General features: G+C 46.0%; 1 protein-coding gene across 4 annotated transcripts in view; it reads right to left on the bottom strand.

Annotated features, from left to right (window-relative positions):
* The window catches only part of ZNF610 (zinc finger protein 610), a 30,445-nt gene that overhangs the window by 8,352 nt on the left and 272 nt on the right, over positions 1-21,821 (bottom strand). The window contains exons 1-6 of one of the 4 annotated variants that reach the window (XM_054462009.2): positions 12,742-13,055; positions 11,154-11,319; positions 10,458-10,695; positions 9,188-9,269; positions 4,661-4,787; positions 4,099-4,227 (exon numbers count right to left, since the gene is read on the bottom strand). In XM_054462009.2, the coding sequence (XP_054317984.1) occupies positions 4,099-4,227; positions 4,661-4,787; positions 9,188-9,250 (319 nt within the window). In that variant the 5' untranslated portion in view covers positions 9,251-9,269; positions 10,458-10,695; positions 11,154-11,319; positions 12,742-13,055. Of the gene's footprint in view, positions 1-4,098; positions 4,228-4,660; positions 4,788-9,187; positions 9,270-10,457; positions 10,696-11,153; positions 11,320-12,741; positions 13,056-21,821 lie in introns of those variants that run through there. The other 3 variants (XM_063658330.1, XM_054462010.2, XM_063658331.1) reach the window with 3 other exon arrangements.

The raw sequence follows: 21,821 nt of genomic DNA, 5'->3' as shown, positions 1-21,821 counted from the left end.
AAACTAAGACCTAAAACCATAAAACTCCTAGAAAAAATCAGGTAGAAAGCTTCATAACATTGGATTCAATAATGCTTCCCTGGATAGAACATTGACAACACAAGAAAGAAGGTAAAAATACATAAAATGCACTACCACAAGACCTACAACTATTGTGGATGGAAGAAAACAATTACCAGAGTGAAAAGGAAACCTACCATATGTGAGAAAATGTTTGCAAATCATACCTCTGATAAGATTTTATATATCTAAAATATATAAAACTCCTACAAATCAGAAAACCAATAACCTGATTAAGAAACAGAAAAAGGAGGCCAGGCGCGGTGGCTCATGCCTATAATCCCAGCACTTTTGGAGGCTGAGGTGGGTGGATCACGAGGTCAGGAGATCAAGACCATTCTAGTGAACATGGTAAAACCTCGTCTCTACTAAAAACACAAAAATTAGCTGGGCGTGGTGGCGCATGCCTGTAGTCGCAGCTACTTAGGAGGCTGAGGCAGGAGAATCGCTTGAACCCGGGAGGCGGAGGTTGCAGTGAGCCAAGATCGCGCCACTTCACTCCAGCCCGGTGACAGAGTGAGACTCCATCTCAAAAAAAGAAAGAAAAAGAAACATTCTTTGTTCCTAAAAAAATATGGAAATGTCTTCATATGCTACAAAATGGATGAACCTGAAAGACGCTCTGTTAAGTGAAATAAGCCAGTCGCACAAAGACAAAAAGACAAATAATGAAGTCATATCATGTAACTTCATTATATAATAAAGCTTCCATAAAAACCCAAAAGGACTGGGTTCAGAGAGCTTCTGGACAGCTGAACACCCCAGGGCTGACAGGAAGGTGAGCAGGGACTCCCACACATGCCAGGAGGGTGGCACAAGCCAACTCCAGGACACAGAAGCTCTTGTGCTGGGGACCCTTCCAGACCTGACCCTATGTTCTTTCCATCTGTTAATTTATCCCTCTCTATCTATTTGGAATAAGGTCTTGCTCTGTGTCAGCCAGGCTGCAGTGCAGCTCACTGCAGCCTTAAACTCCTGGGCTCAAGCAGTCCACTTGAGCAGCTGGGACTACAAGGTATGCACTACCATGCCCGGCTAATTTTTTAATTTTTGGTAGAGATAACGTCTCATTATGTTGCTGGTCTCAAACTCCTGGGATCAAGTAATCCGCCCACCTCAGCCTCCAAAAATTCTTGGGTTACAGATGTGAGCCACCATGCCAGGTCTGGATCCTTCAAAATACACTGTGTAATAAACCCTGTAAATGCTAAGTATGTATTACCATGAGCTCCGTGAACCACTCTAGCAAATTAATCAAATGCAAAGAGGGAGCCATGGGAACCCTAACTTTTGAAGCTGGTTGGTTGAAAGTTCCAGAGGCCTGGACTTATGACCGGTGTCTGAAAGGGGGCAGTATTGGAGACTGAGCCCCCTACCTGTGGGATGTGACGCGCTCTGCAGGTACACAGCATCAGAATTGAATTCAAGGGTACTCAGCAAGTATCCACTGCGAACTGATTGCTTATTGGTGGAAGAAAAACTCACATTTGGTCACGTAAGTTGTCTGTGTTTATTGTTGTGTGGTGCAAGACCAGACAGAGGAAGATATGGTTTGAGTTTTGCCCCTCAGTCTTAAATAACAAATTATGACAAATCAATGTAATGGTATTTCTGAGATTAAGATGGCAACAATTTTAAAACAGCATATTCTTAAGATATAAAAAATTTCCATATTATACACTGTAATAAATTTAATTGGCAAAATGTTGTTTAATAGTAGCTACTAAGTCAGGTAAAACAAAGGAAAACAAATATTTAAACTCCTACTCAAAAATTTCTGGAGTGTCTATAGGTTTTAGAGAATCTCCTGCTAAGGCATACCCTGTGCTGTAAAAAAAACAACACACACTCAAAAATATATAAACCAATGGCCATTCCCTGATACTATAGCCCCACAGATACAAAATAATAAACACAAAGAGTTTTATATGAAATATGGAACTGCTGACTAAATATACAAAAGCCAAGTTAATTTATAATACATGGAAAGGTACAAGATGAAAGAAACAGTGGTTTGAACAAATGATGGTAGTGTTAAAACCAGAGGCATCTGGTTGCTATTTTGTGCCATGCTCCCCATGGGGACCTAGGGATCCAATACAAGGTCTTTCTGTTGACTATCTGCGCCCCACTTAGCTGAGTAAGCATCTCAGAAGAGCCACCTACTCCCCTGTGACACACACCAGTAAAGTGTGGATGAAGCACAACCGAAGAATGGCTGAGGGGCCTTGTGGAATAAGAAGAAATGCATACATTGGTCTCTTCCCCAGTTCCTGACACAGAGCTCTGAAGACCTTGAGATGTCCTGGGTGGTGTGAGTGTGATCTGCTCTAATGAGGCAACCTTTGTGGGTCCCTGGATGGGGCTGATCACCAGAAAGACCAGGCCATACTTAGAAGCATGAAACTGTCAGCCCCACCCACTATCTTCTAGGAGAGGGGCTGGAGATTGAGTTAATACCAATCACGCCTATGTGATGAAGCCTCCATAAAGATCCCTGAACTATGGGGTCACGAGAGCCTCCAAATGCTGAAGACACACAGGTGCCTGGAGGGTGGCACACCCAGTGAATCTTCCCATGTGCCTCGCCCTGTGAATCTCCTCATCTGGCTGTCCATCTGTATCCTTAGAAACATCCTTCGTCATCAACCAATGAACATAACGAAGTGTTTCACTGAGTTCTGTAAGCCACCCTAGCAAAGTAACCAAACAGAAAAAGGGGGTCGAGGGAACCCAACTTACAGCTGGTTGGTCAGACAGAAAGGTGACAACCTACTACTAGCAAGTGGTGGCTGAGGTGGGTGACAGGCTTGGGAACCCAACCCTTAGCCTGTGGGATCTGATTCTAACTCCAGGTAGACAGTGTTAGAAATGAATTATAGAAAACCCAGTAAAGATCCAGTGAAAAATTGTTGATGGGGAGAAATCCCCACACGTTTTGGTGACCAGAAGTGAAATGCTCTCTGTGCTGAGTGGCATGTGAGAATAGGAAAATCACTGGCTTTTTCCCATCCAAATAGACCTGAACAGGCAGAGGGGGCTGGAGGCACCTGTAGTTTCCAGGGCCCAGATGCGAAAAAAAGAGTAGCTCATGTTTTCCCATTTCCTGATTACATCTTCCCAGTACAGGAAATGGGGTGGACCATGAATAAATAGGTCAAGGGGGCAGGTCTGTGAAGACCTCGGCTTTGACCTACAGGGACAGACACTGAGCATCAGATGGAATCAAGTACAGAAAGAAAGACCACAGGGGAAAGAGACCCCTGGCAACAATGCTCCCTGTGTTCTTCAGAATCATGGAACAAAAGTTCACAGAAGCCACATGACCGGGTGCTGTCCATCATGATAAAGACTTTGCTTTTGTCTCTGGGCGGCAACACCACTCGAGGGCAAAAAGATGAAACTATTACACATTTATAGAGCTGAGTGACAAGAGAGAGCAAAGAAATATTTCCATTCAGAATGCCTAGGATTTAAACTTTTCTTTTCTCACAGAACTCTCCCACCTTTGGAGAGTTTCCCACACACTCTTTAATAGTTAGTATGGGCTGGGTGTGGTGGCTCACGTCTGTAATCCCAGGATTTTGGGAGGCTGAGGCAGGCAGATCACTGGAAGTCAGGAGTTTGAGACCCGCCTGTCCAACATGGTGAAACTCCGTCTCTATTAAAAACACAAAAATTAGCTGGGTGTGGTGACACATGCCTGTAATCCCAGCTATTGGGGAGGCTGAGGCACGAGAATCGCTTGAACCTGGGAGGCAGAAGTTGCAGTGAGCTGAGATCACACCACTGCACTGCAGCCTGGGCAACAGAGCAAGACAAAAAAAAAAAAAAAAATAGTATGGCTTTGCAAGGTGCAGTGGCTGTAATCTAGAACTTTGGGAGGCCAAGGCAGGAGGATTGTTTGAGTCCAGGAGTTTGAGGCTGCAGTGAGCTATGATTGCCACTGCACTACAGCCTGGGTGATAATGGAACACCCTGGCTCAAAAATAAAAAAATAAAAACTATGGCTTCCACACTGCCCATCAGAGCTCTTACCTGTGTTCACGCTTCTGACACATTCCCTTCCATCTGTATTTTTTACTATTTTAACTTGACTTTGCAGAACCAAGGGCTCTCTCCTTTGCCTCAACATGGAAATAATACTTCGGTCAGGAAGACAGATTCCTGTTAATAAAAAGAAAGAAACAAGATGTGCTGGGGCATTTCCAAAACCCAAGCCTTATGTTTAGGTAAGAGAGGAGATATCGCAAATGGATCAAGAATAATATCTCAGAAGTTCACCCACAGACGGGCTCCTTCTGAATACTTAGGGAATACTGCAATATGTAGACACTGAGATCTCTTCCAAGAACTACTGACTTGTAAACACAGGGGAGAAAATAGAGAACTGGTTATCTGGTGCCACCCAATGATGTATCATGAACATCTGAAGAAAGGACACATTTCAAATCCAGAGAGCATAATAGAGCTTTTCATTTCTGAGTCAACAAGGTTTCTACCTCAGTTAAGCAATTTAGGGGCTCCCAAGAGGCACACAAGAGAAAATGCAAAGATAGATTAGAGCAGATCTCGGCTTCCGGAGGGAAGTCATCCTCACCCAGAGAGACCAGGTTCCTGTAGTTCTCCAGCATCACGTCCCTGTATAAAGCCCTCTGTCCAGGGTCCAGGGATTTCCACTCCTCCTGAGAGAACTCGATGGCCACGTCCATGAATGTCAAGTGTCCCTAAAATGAGGACCACATTGTTTACAACACTAAAAATGTATAAATTGTACTCAATTTAGTTTATAAACATTTTTGAATATTAAGCTATTAAAAATGGCAGATCATTAGAAAACATAGAAACTTCAACTCCAATCTCTAGTAAATGCCCACATTCAAAAATATGCAGTATTTTTAAAAATTCAGATGGGGTTTTACTAGGTTGCCCAGAAAGATCTCAAACTCCTGGGTTCAAGGGAAGAGTTTAATCCTGCCCCAGCCTCCCAAGAAGGTGGGATTATAGGCATGCATCACTAATCCTGGCCTATAAATGCACTTTTATCCATTAAAATTTACATATGTAGGTATTAGCGAAAGCCCAATGGAGTTTATTGATTTATTTCTTTAATAAAACAGTGATACATTATACAAAATTTAAGAATCTTATACACTAATTTAACAAATAGGCTGGGTGCAGTGGCTCACGTCTGTAACTCCAGCACTTCGGGAGCCCGGCCAACATAGTGAAACCCTGTCTCTACTAAAAATACAAAAATTAGCCAGGCATGGTGGTGGGCACCTGTAATCCCAGCTACTCGGGAGGCTGAGGCAGGAGAATTGCTTGAACCTGGGAGGCGGATGTTGCAGCGAGCCGAGATCGCACCACTGCACTCCAGCCTGGGCGACAAGAGCGAGACTCCGTCTCAAAAAATAAACAAACAAATAAAGGTCATAGAAAATATCTCAGCAGGACATACCTTAAGAAATTACTAGATACTTAATACTCAGGCCAAGAATGAAATTGGAAAACAAACAAAAAAAACATGATATTAAACAAGAACATCTCATAAAACGTCATAATCAACAGTAAACGTGGGATGCATTTCCTCTAATTTAAGGCCAGGAATAGGGCACTGGTCTGTGCTGCAGCCAATTACCACCGCACAGGATGCCTGAGCAGGGACCAGAAGCAGAGGAAAAAAACAGGAAAAAAAAAAGTGGGGGTACGAGGCAGGAAAAAGCAGGATCTGTTAGAACTAACGAATGACAGGATTGTAACCAAAACAAAGAATGCCATTTAGGCATATTAACTAATACGAATTTATTGAAAACAAGTTTTGGCCAGGCGCGGTGGCTCACACATGTAATCACAGCACTTTGGGAGGCCAAGATGGGCGGATCACCTGAGTGGGGAGTCCGAGACCAGCCTGATCAACACAGAGAAACCCCGTCTCTACTAAAAATACAAAATTAGCCAGGCGTGGTGGCGCATGCCTGCAATCCCAGCTACTCGGGAGGCTGAGGCAGAAGAATTGCTTGAACCTGGGAGACAGAGGTTGCAGTGAGCCGAGATCACGCCATTGCACTCCAGCCTGGGCAACAAGAGTGAAACACTCCATCTCAAAAAAAAAAAAAAAAGAAGAAGTTTCCTTCTTCAGCAGCACTAATTATAAATGACACACACACACAAGAAACATCCTACCTCTCCCTCAGCAAATACACGTGGCCCCTAACTAAAAGACACTCCAGACCTGTGTAAGAAATCCACAACTCTACTAAAGAGTAATGTCAGCCAGAAACAGGAATGCGAAGCCACAGACCTTTCTGTCCCCATGGAGACAAAAATTAAACAATACACAGACCAATTGGCTTTGTGAGAAATCCAGAAGGTCCTTAGCAAGTTCCTGCATCCCAAAGAAGCACCAAGTCAACCTGCTGGGAGCCCAGTGGGAAAATGCATGAACACATTAGCCTGAGCCCCTGCTCAGGCATGACGCACCATCATCCAGAGGAAACCACAAACTCCAGATTTCTCCTGAGGGACAATGTTCTGTCTTGTTTGAACAGAAGCACTGAAGTAACAGGGCCCCAGATCAGGAAGCCACCGAGAACAAAGGCATCAGCATAAATCAGAGGCCGCAGTTACACGGGCAGATACTAGGTGGCAGTGAGGACCCCAGCTTCCTATGGCCTCACACAGGCTGCAGAGCAGGTGCAGAAAGGGAAGCTCCTGAGCAGAATCTGGCCACCCTCTTCAGTGAGGAGGTGACAAGCAAAGTCCAGAGAGGATGCATCCCAGACAAAGCTCAGGACCTCCAGAGACTCTTCCTGGGCTGAATGATGCACATGGTCCCTGAACCACGCCAGGCACAAAAAACGAGAGGTACGAGAGGTGACTGATTTCTTTCTTTTTTTTTTTTTCTTCGAGACAGTCTCGCTCTGTCGCCCAGGCTGGAGTGCAATGGCGCAATCTTGGCTCACTGCAACCTCTGTCTCCCGGGTTCAAGTGATTCTCCCGCCTAAGCCTCACAAGTAGCTGGGATTACAGGTGTGCACCACCACACCAGGCTAATTTTGTATTTTTAGTAGAGACAGAGTTTCACCATGTTGGTCAGGCTGGTCTCGAACTCCTGACCTCAGGTGCTCTGCCCGCCTCCGGCCTCCCAAAGTGCTGGGATTACAGGCGTGAGCCACTGCACCTTGCCAAGGTGACTAATTTCTAATTCAGAGAACGTTCACATGAGGATGTAAAGGAGCAAGGAATCATCTTCCTAACATGAAAGCATGCAAATTTTCACAACTTTTGGAATAAAATATTACAACGAAACAATCACTGAGGATTTTATTTAAAATACCATAATGCTGTATAAATATATTTCTTTTGGAGTTTCGCTCTTGTTTCCAAGGCTGAAGTGCAATGGTGCAATCTTGGCTCATTGCAGCCTCCGCCTCCCGGGTTCAAGCGATTCTCCTGCTTCAGTCTCCCGAGGAGCTGGGATTACAGGCATGTGCCACCATGCCCGACTCATTTTCTGTTTTTAATAGAGATGGAGTTTCTCCATGTTGGTCAGACTGGTCTCAAACTCCCAACCTCAGGTGATCCACCCACCTTGGCCTCCCAAAGCGCTAGGATTACAGGCATGAGCCACAGCGTCCAGCCTTATAATGCTGTATACGTTTTTTTTGTTTTGTTTTGTTTTTTGAGACACAGTCTTGCTCTGTCGCCCAGGCTGGAGTGCAGTGGCATGACCTTGGCTCACTGCAACCTCCGCCTCCCAGGTTCAAGCAATTCTCCTGTCTCAGCCTCTGTGGTAGCTGGGATTACAGGTGACCGCCACCATGCCTTGCTAATTTTTGTATTTTCAGTAGAGACAGGGTTTCACTATGTTGGCCAGGCTGGTCTCAAACTCCTGACCTCAGGTGATCTGTCCGCCTCGGCCTCCCAAAGTGCTGGGATTACAGGCATGAGCCACCACACCTGGCCAATGCTGTATAAATATATTTCTACAGGACATGCTCTCGCTCTTGACACAGAGCTGACAGCAGTGGGTCGCCAGTGAGATGCAGGGAGGGTGGGAAACTGCATAGGGCAGGGCAGGGGAGGCTTTGTTTTTGATGGCCTAAGCTGCATGTTTGGTGTCTTCCTATAAAACAAATATATACATAATTTGATGTTTAACATTAAAAAAAACAATTGCTGGAACAAGAATGAATATAATTTCCACCTCTTTAATGACAAAAAATTTATGCTGCAATCTCTGTGCAAAATTACAGCTTTTTTCACCTAACACAGCTGCTGTACAAGACTCCCTGCAGGAACACTAGTCTCCATGGGAGGGGCATGCTGAGAAAGAAGAGAGAATGTCCTCTCTGAACCAAGCCAGACACTAGAAAGTAGGAAAGGTGTTTAGCTTCAAATGTAGTAAAAATCAGACAGAAAAGATTTCTCCTTCCTGAACTCCTTTTCCAGAATTTACCAGGTACTTGTGTGCATTAATACGTGACTTCCGGCCAGGCGCGGTGGCTCACGCCTATAATCCCAGCACTTTGGGAGGCCGAGGCAGGTGGATCACGAGGACAGGGGTTCGAGACCAGCCTGACCAACATGGTGAAACCCCGTCTCTACTAAAAATACAAAAAAATTAGCTGGGCGTGGTGGCGGGCGCCTGTAATCTCAGCTACTCAGGAGGCTGAGCAGGAGAATTGCTTGAACCCGGGAGGTGGAGGTTGCAGTGAGCCAAGATCATGCCACTGCACTCCAGCCTGGGTGACAGAGCAAGACTCTGTCTCAAAAAAAAAAAAAAATACGTGACTTCCATTGGCAGCCTCTCTAATCCTGGTCCACAGAGAGCTGACAGTGCATCCAGATGTGGCCCCTGAACAATCCCTGCTGCCCAACAGCACTGACACCACAGGACCCTCACCCTGTCTCCATCCATGTCTGGGTGTGAGCCCTTCCCAGGACCATGCCCAGTGCAGCCTCTTCCCAAGTTCATGTCACTGGATCACAAGAGATGGAATCTAAGCGAGATGAGAGGGACTGAGGGAAGGCATGGGTGAGTGTGAGCAAACGTGTCAGGCAGGATGCTTCAGGCATTTCAGAAAGAAACAGAGAGAACCATCCACCGAGAATATCACTTTACCTGAGGAAGAGCCATCCCTGACTCCTTTGCTTTCCTCTTCTGGGCTTCTTCATCACACAGCATGACTGTTTATAAGTCAATCCTAAATGTCAAAAATACGCTGATTACTGCTCAGAATCAACACATTCCCCTTCCTATGCCACAACCACACACACAGGTTAGACCTAATCCTGTGGAAAGATGTCCTCTGCTGCCCACTGCACCAGAGTTGATGCAGGGACAAGAAATTCCTACAGGAAGAACGAGTGAAATTTTTACTCTTTTATTCAGGACTCGCTCCCCTCCTGGAGAAGCCTGCACACACACTACAGCAGTAGGGAGCTAGGCTGGACTGAGCTGCCCCATTCAGGGAAGAGACACAGCTGTGACCAAACCCCATGAAGAGCACAGCCCCTCCCCCCCCTCTATGGATCCCAGGCTCATGTAATCCCTCAGAAATGGAGGACACAGAGCCTTGGTGCTCAGCACCAGATACAGAACACAGTGGAATCTCCGTATCCAGGAGGATATGTTCCAAGATGCCCAGTGGATGCCTGCAACCTCAAACAGTACTGACCTCTATTTACTCCACTTAAATTATGCATGTGACAGCTTCTCACTGGCATATCCAAAATGCCAGCATCAATATTCATGTGCTTGGGGAATACTGTTAAGTAAAATAAGGGTTAAACAAAAGGACTGAGATATCCTAAAAGTGGACCAGATCAAAAAGAAGACTATTCACTGACTAATGGGCAGATAGAGTCTACACTCGGCCCTCAGTATTTCTAGGGTCCAAATCCAGGGATTCAACCAATGACAAACTGAAATAATTACAAAAAAAGGAAAGAAACCAAAAAGTAACAAACAATGAAAATAATACAAGAAAACAACGGAGTATAACAACTATATAGCATTTATAAACTTCATTAATCCATTATAAGTAATCAAGAGATGATTTAAAGTCTATGGGAGGATGTGTGTAATTTATACGCAAATACAGTCATGCACTGCTTAGTAATGGGACCTGTTCTAAGAAATGTGTTTTCAGACCATTTCATTACAGACTGAACTTAACATAAACCAAGACGGTATAGTCTACTACACATCTAGGGTATATGGTATAGCCTATTGCTAAAAACCTGTACATCATGTTATGTACTGAATACTACAGGCAACTGTGACACAATAGTACGTACTTGTAAATAAAAACATGTCTCGACATAGAAAAGGTACAATAATAATATGATATAAATGTTTAAAAAATGGTACAGCCGTCTAGGGCACTTACCATGAATGGCGCTTGCAGGACTAGAAATTGCTCTGGATGAGTCAGTGAGTGTGTGGTGACTGAATGTGATGGCCTACGACATAACTCTGTACTACTGTAGATTTTATAAATACTGAATACTCGGCCAGGCGTGGTGGCTCATGCCTATAATCCCAGCACGTTTGGAGAACGAGGCAGGCAGATTGCTTGAGTCCAGAATTTCGAGACCAGTTTGGGCAACATGGCGAGACTCGTGTGTCTACCAAAAAAATACAAAAAATCAGTCAAGGCATGGTGGAACACATCTGTAGTCCCAGCTACCCAGGAGGCTGTGGTGGGACGATCACCTGAACTTAAGAGGTTGAGGCTGCAGTGAGCCATAATCGCACCACTGCATTCCGGCCTGGGCGACAGTGTGAGAGGCTGTCTCAAAAATACATACATACATACATACTTACTGTATATTTAGGCTACACTAACATAAAAAATATTTTTTCTCAATAACAAATTAACCTTAGCTTACTATAACTTTTTGACTTTATAAACTTGTAAATTTAACTTTTTGACTTCTACAATAACATTTAGCTTAAAACACACGTTGTATAGCTGTACAAAAATATTTTGTCTTTATGTCTTTATTCTATAAGCTTTTTCCCATTTAAAATTTTTTTTCCCCATTTAAACCTTTTTGTCAACAACCAGGACACAAACACATACCTTAGCCTAGGCCTACACAAGGTGGGGACCATCAATGTCACTGTCTTCCAGTGCCACATCTTGTCCCACTGGAAGGTCCTGAGGAGCAATAACATGTATGGAGCTGTCATCTGGGATAACAATGCCTTCTTCTGGATACCTCTTGAAGAACTTGCCTGAGGCTCTTCTAGGAGAGGAGGCACTCCTTTCAGAAATATGTCTGTGGTGTGAATCTGAAAGGCAGCTGAGGGCCTGGTGCAGTAGCTCACGCCAGTAATCCCAGCACTTTGGGAGGCCAAGGCGGGCAGATCATGAAGTCAAGAGGTCGAGACCATCCTGGCCAACATGGTGAAACCCCATCTCCACTAAAAATACAAAAATTAGCTGGGAGTGGTGGCGCATGCTTGTAGTCTCAGCTACTTGGGAGGCTGAGGCAGGAGAATCACTTGAACCCCGGAGGTGGAGGTTCCAGTGAGCCAAGACCGCACCACTGCACTCCAGCCTGGTGACAGAGTGAGACTCGGACTCAAAAAATAAAAAAATAAAAAAATGAATCAGCTGATTAGGAAACGAGAGAGGAAGAAAAATATCCATGGTGGCTTACTTCATTATTTTTTCTTCCTAAATGTTCTTGTGAGCAGGTAATGCACCATAAACTTTCCTTTCTATTAATAAACACCTTTTGGGGTTGGGTGCGGTGGCTCACGCCTGTAACCCCAGAACTTTGGGAGGCTGAGGAAGGCGGATCACACCAGGCCAAGAATTCGAGACTAGCCTGGCCAAAATGGTGAAACCCCATCTCTAACAAAAATACAAACATTAGGCCGGGCGCTGTGGCTCACGCCTGTAATCCTAGCACATTGGGAGGCCGAGGCAGGCAGATCACGAGGTCAGGGGTTCGACACCAGACTGGCCAACATGGTGAAACCCTGTCTCTACTAAAAATACAAAAATTAGCTGGGCATGGTGGCGCATGCCTGTAATCCTAGCTACTCAGGAGGCTGAGGCAGGAGAATGGCTTGAACCCAGGAGGCAGAGGTTGCAGTGAACTGAGCCTGGGCAACAGAGTGAGACTCCATCTCAAAAAAAACAAAAACAAAAACAAAATACAAACATTAGCCAGGTGTAATGGCAGGCACCTGTAATCCCAGCTACTCAGGAGATGGAGGCAGGAGAATTGCTTGAACCCAGGAAGCAGAGGTTGCAGTGAGCCAAGATCACACTACTACACTCCAGCCTGGGTGACAGAGCGAGACTCTGTCTCAAAAGATAAAATAAAATAAGCCAGGCGCGGTGGCTCACGCCTGTAATCCCAGCACTTTGGGAGGCCGAGGCGGGCAGATCACAAGGTCAGGAGATCGAGACCATCCTGTGAATGGTGAAACCCTGTCTCTAATAAAAATACAAAAAATTAGCTGGGCGTGGTGGCGGGCGCCTGTAGTCCCAGCTACTCGGGAGGCTGAGGTGAGAGAATGGCGTGAACCCGGGAGGCGGAGCTTGCAGTGAGCCAAGATCGCGCCACTGCACTCCAGCCTGGGCGACAGAGTGAAACTCCGTCTCAAAAAAATAAAATAAAATAAAATAAATAAATAAATAAATAAATAAACACCTTTTGGTGTTGGAGTTCATGTTTTCAAACTTTTTAAGAAGCTTGTTGAGGTCTGTACAAGTTTCTGCTAAACCCTTCACTATGAAAGTTCCTGGATTTTTTTTTTCTTTTCCTTCACTTTCTTATCCTCTCACTTCTTCTTCAGCTATGTGTTCTTCTATCAGTTTCAACCACTTATTCGTCCATTCCTCATGAACCACCTCTAGGAGCATCACAGTGTCATCCTCACCCACACCCAGGTTAAAGCTGCCTGGCAACGATCTAGGTTTGTTTCCCTCCAGCATCACCACAGACACAAGGAATGCACTGCACTATGACGTCATGACTGCTCTGATGTAGCTAGGCAACAGGAACTTTTCAGCTCCAGTGTAACAGTGTAATCTTATGGAACCACCATCATAGATTTGATTGTTGACCAAAATGTCATTATGCAGTTTATGGCTATACTATGCAACTTTACATAAGGGACTTGAAGATCACCTGATTTTGGTATCCTCAGGGGTCGTGGAAGTAATCCCTCCGATACTGAGGGATGACTGTACTGCCTAGATATACCAGAAAAGGAGATGATTTGAGTCCTGGGCAAAATAGCGTGGGACTGGCCAGGTACAGTGGCTCACACCTGTAATCCTAGCACTTTGGGAGGCCAAGGCAGGTGGATTGCCTGAGCTCAGGAGTTCAAGACCAGCCTGGGCAACATGGTGAAACTGTCTCTACTAAAAATACAAAAAATTAGTGGGGTGTGGTGGCATATGCCTGTAATCCCAGCTACTTGGGAGGCTGAGGCATGAGAGTCACTTGAACCCAGGAGGCAGAGGTTGCGGTGAGCCGATATTGCACCACTGTGTTCCAGCCTGGGCAATGGAGTGAGACTCCTCAAAAACAAAAGAGAGTGGGACAGTGCTAGATTTCAGCACACTACTCGGAATGGCGAGAAATTTAAAAGTTGTGCATTCTTCATTTTTGGAACTTTCTGTGTAATATTTTCAGACCACAGTTAAACTCGAGTATCTGGAACCACAGAAATCAAACCAGCAGATAGGGAGCAACTACTGTAGCATCAGCTTTAAATATTAGGCCTGGCCTCCATCTGAGTATTGAAATCAGAATCTCTGTAAGAAGGCACAAGAAATGTTTCTGCAAAATGCCTCAGCTCTCAAATGTGAGACTAGGGCTGAGCTCCACTCAGAGGGGTTGAGCCAGCACAGTCCCCACCTTCTGGCTCGTCTCTCCCCTTGGATCCTTGCTGTCACCAGGATCCAGACAGTGGCAGGAAAAGGGAAAGAAAGAAACACACAGACCTTCAAAATGGAGGAGAGTTGGGGTGGGGTCAGGCTGGAGTGTTAAATCGGGGGCTATGGGGGGGTCACAGAATCCTAAGAAGGTACTACCAGAACAAAGGCCTGGGGAAGGAAGGGTGTTTGTCACCTGCAGCTGAGGGGCCAGAGAGTTCCAGGCAGAGAAGCACCCCAGATGAAGTTTCTGAGGCAGAAGAAACCTGGGCCCCCTGTTATGTAGGTTTCAAATGATTTCCACTTACAGTTTGCTACATGAATGACTTATATGCTGCGATAAAAACTTGGAGTGTGTTCCTCCTTCCTTCATGAGTGATGCATCACCCCTTAGCAGCCCCCATAAATGAGAAATGGAGTAAACTTCCCTCCCACCCCAGAGAATGTGGTTGGATTCCCCCCTCCCCTGGAGAATGTTATATGGCACCTTCTCAGACCCCATATATGAGATTCTGACCTCGACTACTGGAATTCACAATACACAGAAATTCAAGAGGTTGACAGGCACTGTGAGACCAGAGGCTGCGACACACTCTGCTGTCAGGGGCCTCTCTGAAGACCTGTAGCCTATACTGAGACATGGCTGCATGCCAGCTGTTCTCCAGTGATCACACGGTTAGCCTTCAAGGTGACCTCCGAAGCCTCAACCAACACCAGCACTGCCCTCTAGCGGGAATGTATGGACGTGACCTGTTCTTGCGGGTCTCCACTGGGCTGGATGCCATTTCTCCCAAGAAACTGCTTCTATCAAGATTCAACTCAAACATTAACTGTACTTTCCATATAGGCCTATTTCCATCCTAACTGAGCAAATACATTTTTTTTGAGACAGTCTCACTCTGTCACCCAAGTTGAAGTGCAATGGCGTGATATCGGCTTGCTGCAACCTCTGCCTCTCAGGTTCAAGCAATTCTGCCTCAGCCTCCCAGAGTAGCTGGAAGTACGGGCACCTGCCACCATGCCCGGCTAATTTTGTGTGTGTGGGTTTGTGAGACAGGGCCTCACTCTGTCGCACAGGCTGGAGTGCAGGGCGTGATCTTTGGCTAACTGCAACCTCTGCCCCCTGGGTTCAAGCGATTCTCCTGCCTTAGCCCAAGTAGCTGGGATTACAGGCATGTAAGTAAACATGTGATTTATTGTTTGTATTATAAATGAAAACACAAGTAAGAAATTATCTCCTATATTTTAAATACATTTGACAGGTTTACTTAATCCCCAGAAAGCACAGGGTGTCCCTCATCTGAGACGTGCAGGACTGCCAGGGAAACGTGTTTGGGGAGTTCAGGGAGTCTCTTTTGGACATATGAAGGTGGAGATGCCTGTGGATGCCCCAGCAGAGATGTCCAGAACACGAGTGGACACAGGATTCTGGAATTCAGGAGGGGTGAGTGGAGAGGGAAAGTGGAGACAGGCAGGTGGTGGTTTGAAGCCGTAAGATGAGATCATAAGGAAAGGTAGAGGGTGTGGGTAGAGAGAACAGGTTGAAGGACTAAATTGTGGGACACTCATATTCACAGAAGACAGTTCAGGAGACATGAAGGTGATGACAAAAATGTTAAAAAGGGCCAGGCGCCGTGGCTCATGCCTGTAATCTCAGCACTTTGGGAGGCCAAGGCGGATGGATCACGAGGTCAGGAGTTCAAGACAAGCCTGGCCAACACAGTGAAACCCCGTCTCTACTAAAAATACAAAAATTAGCCAGGTGTGGTGGCACAAGCCTGTAGTCCCAGCTCGGGACTACTCAGGAGGCTGAGGTGGGAGAATCACTTGAACCCAGGAGGCGGAGGTTGCAATGAGCCGAGATCGCACCACTACACTCCAGCCTGGGTGACAGAGTAAGACTCCACCTCAAAAAAAAAAAAAAAAAGTTAAACAGATTTTTTAAAGTATGAAGAATCTCTTCAAAGTTAAGAAAAAAGAAGAGGGAGTGATTGGCTGTGCAAATTGCTGCTGACAGGGAAGGAAAGATGAGGACAAAAATTTAAAAACTGTATTTAAAACAATATTTTTTGTTTTAAAGATAGAAGAGTGGAAGGAAAATAAAACCTTTATTTTATGCAGGAGTGTGTTTTAATAAATGATGCCTCCATCTGGGTACATTTTGGGAGGCTGAGGTGGGAAAATCACTTGAGCTCAGGAGTTTAAGACCAGTCTGGACAACACAGCAAGACCCCAACTCTACAAAAAATCAAAATATTAGCATGGCACAGTGGCACGAACCTGTAGTCCCGGCTACTCGGGTGGCTGAGATGGAAGAATCGCTTGAGCCCAGGAAATTGAGACCAGCCTAGGCAACATAGCAAGACTCCAGCTCTATAAAAAAACAAAATATTAGCGGCATACTGGCATGCCCCTGTAGTCCCAGCTATTCAGGAGGCTGAGGTGGGAGAACTGTTTGAGCCCAGGAGGTCTAGGTTGCAGTGAGCTGTGATTATGCCACTGCACTCCAGCCTGGGAGACAGAGCAAGACCCTGTCTCAAAAATAAATAAATAAGTAAATAAATAAAAATATTAGCCAGACATAGTGGTACATGCCTGTAGTCCTACCTACTTGGGAGACTGATGCAGGAGGATCATTTGAGCCTAGGAGTTCCAGGTAACAGTGAGCTATGATTGCCTCACTGCACTCCAGCCTGTGCAATAGAGTGAGACCCCATCCCTTAAAAAAATAAATAATTAATTAAAAATAAACTTAGGGGCCACACGCGGTAGCTCATGCCTATAAACCCAGCACTTTGGGAGGCCGAGGCGGGCAGATTACAAGGTCAAGAGATCGAGACAATCTTGGCCAACATGGTGAAACCCCGTCTCTACTAAAAATACAAAAATTAGCCAGGCATGGTGGCGTGTGCTTGTAATCCCAGCTACTCAGGAGGCTGAGGCAGGAGAATCGCTTGAATCTGGGAGACAGAGGTTGCAGTGAGCCGAGATCGTGCCACTGCACTCCAGCCTGATGACAGAGCGAGACTCTGTCTCAAAAAAAATAAAAATAAAAAATAAAATTTTTTAAAAATAAAAATAAATTTAGAAACAGGTAGGTCGCAGGAGCAATGGAATGGGTGGATGTGATAACTTGATCGGATGGAGTCAACCAAGAACTAGGGGCAAGAATTGAAGACAGAATATAAACAAGATTTTAGTGTACTGTGATCTTAAATAGAGCATGCAAGAGGGGTACTTACTGCAGGGAGAAATGTAGTAAATACAGTATTTTTTGTTTTAAAGATTGGAGAATGGAAAGAAAATAAAGGCTTTAGTGAGTGAGTAGGTGAGTGTGTGTGTTTTAATGGACAACACCTCCATTTCAGTATGCTGACCAAAATAATTTCCTAGGCCAGGAGCAGTGGCTCCCGCCTGTAATCCCAGCATTTTAGGAGGCCAAGGCGGGCAGATCACCTGAGGTCAGGAGTTCGAGACCAGCCTGGCCAACATGGTGAAACTCCGTCTCTACTAAAAATACAAAAATTAGCCAGGCGTGGTGGCGCGTGCCTGTAATCCCAGATACTTGGGAGGCTGAGGCAGGAGAATCACTTGAACCCAGGAGGCAGGGGTTGTAGTGAGTGGAGACTGCGCCACTGCACTCCAGCCTGGGTGACAGAGCGAGGCTCCGTCTCAAAAAATAATAATAATAATAATAATTTCCTAGACAAAAAAATTAATGACACCATAGACGAAGGATGTCATTCCATTCTGAGACTGTAAGTGGGGCTGGCACATGGTGCACAGTCTCAGGATAAGCAGCAGCCAGGAGCAGAGACAGATCATTCCGTCACTATAGAGTAGACATCACAGGCCCTGAGACTGCTGGGCCAAGTCTCTTCCCAAAGATAACTGTTTTTACTACACTCATATTCAGCACAGAATACTATGCCACTCATCACCAAAATGTATGTTTTCCCCCATGTTTGAGACAGAGTTTCACTGTCGCCCAGGCTGGAGTGCAGCGGCGCGGTCTCGGCTCACCACAACCTCCACCTCCAGGGTTCAAGCAACTCCCCTGCCTCAGCCTCCTGAGTAGCTGGGAGTTACTTGTGGACAAGTAACTTACGCACAAGCCACTATGCCCTGCTAATTTTTTATTTTTCACCACGTTGGCCAGGCTAGTCTCGAACTCCTGACCTCAAGTGATCTGCCCGAATCAGCCTCCCAAAGTGTTAGGATTACGGGCGTGAGCCACCGCGTCCGGCCCATGCTGACCAGTTCTGTGGCACGCTCGCAGCTGTGTGTCCCACAAGTTAACTCAATTTTGGTACTGTCTACTTGGAGATAGGCACAGATTCCACAGGTTAAAGGTGCAGTCCCATAAGGCTGCCCCTCAGTTTAGATGCAGATAAAAAGCATGGTTTCCAGCCAGGATCGGTGGCTCACGCCTGTAATCCCAGCACTTTGGGAGGCCAAGGCGGGTGGATCACCTGAGGTCGGCAGTTCAAGACCAGCCTGACCAACATGGAGAAATCCCATCTCTATTAAAAATACAAGATTAGCCAGGCATGGTGGCAGTCACCTGTAATCCCAGCTACTGGAGAGGCTGAGGCAAGAGAATCGCTTGAACCCGGGAGGCGATGGTTGTGGTGTGTGGAGAAAAGAAAGAGAGATCAGACTGTTACTGTGTCTATGCAGAAAGAAGTAGACATAAGAGACTCCATTTTGTTCTGTATTAAGAGAAATTCTTCTGCCTTGAGGTGCTGTAAATCTGTAACCCTAGCCCCAACCCTGTGCTCACAGAGACATGTGCTGTGTTGACTCAAGGTTTAATGGATTTAGGGCTGTGCAGGATGTGCTTTGTTTAAAAAGTGCTTGAAGGCAGTATGCTTGTTAAAAGTCATCACCATTCTCTAATCTCATGTACCCAGGGACACAATACACTGCGGAAGGCCACAGGGACCTCTGCCTAGGAAAGCCAGGTATTGTCCAAGGTTTCTCCCCATGTGATAGTCTGAGACATGGCCTCATGGGAAGGGAAAGACCTGACCATCCCCCAGCCCGACACCCATAAAGGGTCTGTGCTGAGGAGGATTAGTGAAAGAGGAAGACCTCTTTGCAGTTGAGATAAGAGGAAGGCATCTGTCTCCTGCTCGTCCTTGGGCAACAGAATGTCTTGGTGTAAAACCCGATTGTCTGTTCTATTTACTGAGATAGAAGAAAACCACCATAGGGCTGGAGATGAAACATGCTGGCGGCAATACTGCTCTTTAATGCACCGAGATGTTTGTGTACGTGCACATCAAGGCACAGCACCTTTCCTTATTTATGACAGAGATCTTTGTTCACATGTTTTCCTGCTGACCCTCTCCCCACTATTACCCTATTGTCCTGCCACATCCCCCTCTCCGAGATGGTAGAGATAATGATCAATAAATACTGACAGAACTCAGAGACTAGTGCCAGAGGACCGGTGGTGCGGGTCCTCCATATGCTGAGTGCCGGTCCCCTGGGCCCACTTTTCTTTCTCTATACTTTGTCTCTGTGTCTCTTTTTTCAGTCTCTCGTTCCACCTGATGAGACACCCACAGGTATGGAGGGGCAGGCGATCCCTTCAGTGGTGAGCCAAGATCGCACCATTGCACGCCAGCCAGGGCAATAAGAGTGAAACTCCATCTCAGAAAAAAGAAAAAAAACCATGGTTACTAAGAGCCCCTCCTTTTCTTTTGAGACAGAGTCTCGCTGTTGCCCAGGCTGGAGTGCAGTGGTGCGATCTTGGCTCACTGCAACCTTCACCTCTTGGGATCAAGAGATCCTTGTGCCTCAGCCAAGTAGCTGGGATTATAGGCACACGCCACCATGCGCAGCTAATTTTTGTATTTTCAGTAGAGACGGGGTTTCACCTTGTTGGCCAGGCTGGTCTTGAACTCTTAAGTGGATCTGCCCACCTTGGCCTCCCGAAGTGCTGGGATTAGAAGAAAGAGCCACTGCGCCTGGTCCAAAAGCCCCTCATTTTGATTAGTTTACTAGGAAGGCTCTTCCATCTGGCTGTTCATCTGTGTCCTTTGTAATATGGTTTGTAACAAATGGGTGAAACTAAGCAAAAAGTTTCCCTGAGTTCTGTGAACCACTCTAGCAAATTCACAAAATGTGAGGAAAGGGTCATGGCCCGGTTCATAGTTGGTTGGTCACAAGGTTGAAGTCCCAACCCAGGACTTGCAAGTGGCACCTGAAGTGGGAGCATGCCTGTGGAACTGAGCTCTCAACCTGTAGAATCTGATGCTAACCCCACATAGACAGTGTTAGTGTGAAATTGAGTTAAATTACAGAACACCCAGGTAGTGTCTGATGAACAGCTTGTGGGTGGAAAGTAATCCCCACACATTTTGGTGACCAGAGACGTGGCATTCTGTGTTGGGTGTTCACTATTGTGTTGACTGTAAGCGTAGGAAAACGCTTTGGTTTTTCCTTCTATCTTATCCACTCACCCACACCCGAATGAGGCAAGTCACTGCCCTCTGGCTGAATAGGGATTGTGAATGGAAGCTAACTTGTGATGTCAAGAATAATAAAATGCACTTCCCTTATAGGCAGGAACTTTGCAAGTCTCATCTTCATCTGTACTTTTGAAATAAATTTTATACTTCTTAGATTACAATTAGAGAAATCAGTATATCACAATTTAATCATAATATTCAATCAACTCATCGCTCATCTGCACTCAGGGTCCCCCTCTTTTGTCATTAGTATGTTTCCCTCCCTCATTCTGTACATCTCTCTCATTCTCACCTTCTTTCTCCTGCTTTTTTTCACTTCATTTTTCCCGTAAGAATTGGCTTATTTTTCTGCCCCTCTCCTCTCCTGTTGTTTCTCCCCATCTTCCCTCTATTCCTTCTCTTCCATTTGTTCTGCTCCATTCTGGCAATTTGTTTTACCCCTTGTTCCTCTTTGTGTCCAATTTTTGATTGTCCCCAATTTCCATTCTACCTGTTTCTTGCCCTCCCTATCTCTGCTTCTTCTCTGTTCTCCCTGTTAGATTTCCTCTTCCCTGCTACACTCTCTTGTCCCCACTCTCTGGCCCCCCCGGATCAGGCCTCCCCATGCTGTGGTTCTCCCTCTGCTCTCCTTGTCATCAGCTGCCCCCTCTTGCTGTCCCAGAACCATGCTGCTGTCTGCCCTGGCTCCAAATCTCCACTATTCTCTGTCTGAGGAGCCTCCCCCTTTCTGCCCCTCTCCCAACCTTGCTGTCCTTCATCTCTCTGGAGACCCAGCTTTTCTCTGTATTTCTCCTGTAACTTTTCTCCCCCTGCTACATTCTCGGCTTCATTCACTGTCTCTGTAAATCTCTCGGCTACTCTCTGCCGTCTGCTTATGGATCTCCCTCATGCTTCTTTTTCAAAATTTTTCTATTTCCTGCCACTCTTTCACCATCTTTCCCCACATATCCATAGGCAGGGGAGTACAATAAGGTGTCCACCTCCGCCAAGAGCACATTTTTAGTGGGATGGAATTTGGGACGAAGAATCCTGAATGTCCTAAGACAGAAGAAGTCACGTCCCCACACCAGGGGGTCGGGAGTAGCGATTGCTGGGAAGGGGAGGCCTGGGGAGTAGGAAGGCCTGGATCAAGGAGGAAAAGGGTGGGGCTGAATTATTAGAAGTGTGGGGTCTCAAGGATCCCAGGACCCAGCACAGGACGCGGCCTCCCCCACCGGGACTGGGGCTGCGGCGCTGTGCTCCAGGGGCCGGGGGCGAGGTTGGGAGGCTCCCCGGGCGGGAATCCACCTTGCAGTGAGGACTTTTAAAAGCGCAGGGCAGGACGTTGGGTCAGTAAAGAGTTTTAAACGGAAAGGAGTCTCGAAAATCC

This window comes from Pongo pygmaeus, chromosome 20 (assembly GCF_028885625.2).
Source record: "Pongo pygmaeus isolate AG05252 chromosome 20, NHGRI_mPonPyg2-v2.0_pri, whole genome shotgun sequence".
Lineage (NCBI taxonomy): Eukaryota > Metazoa > Chordata > Mammalia > Primates > Hominidae > Pongo > Pongo pygmaeus.
Note: the sequence above shows the minus strand (reverse complement) of the source record. Positions and strands in the feature narration are given on the sequence as shown.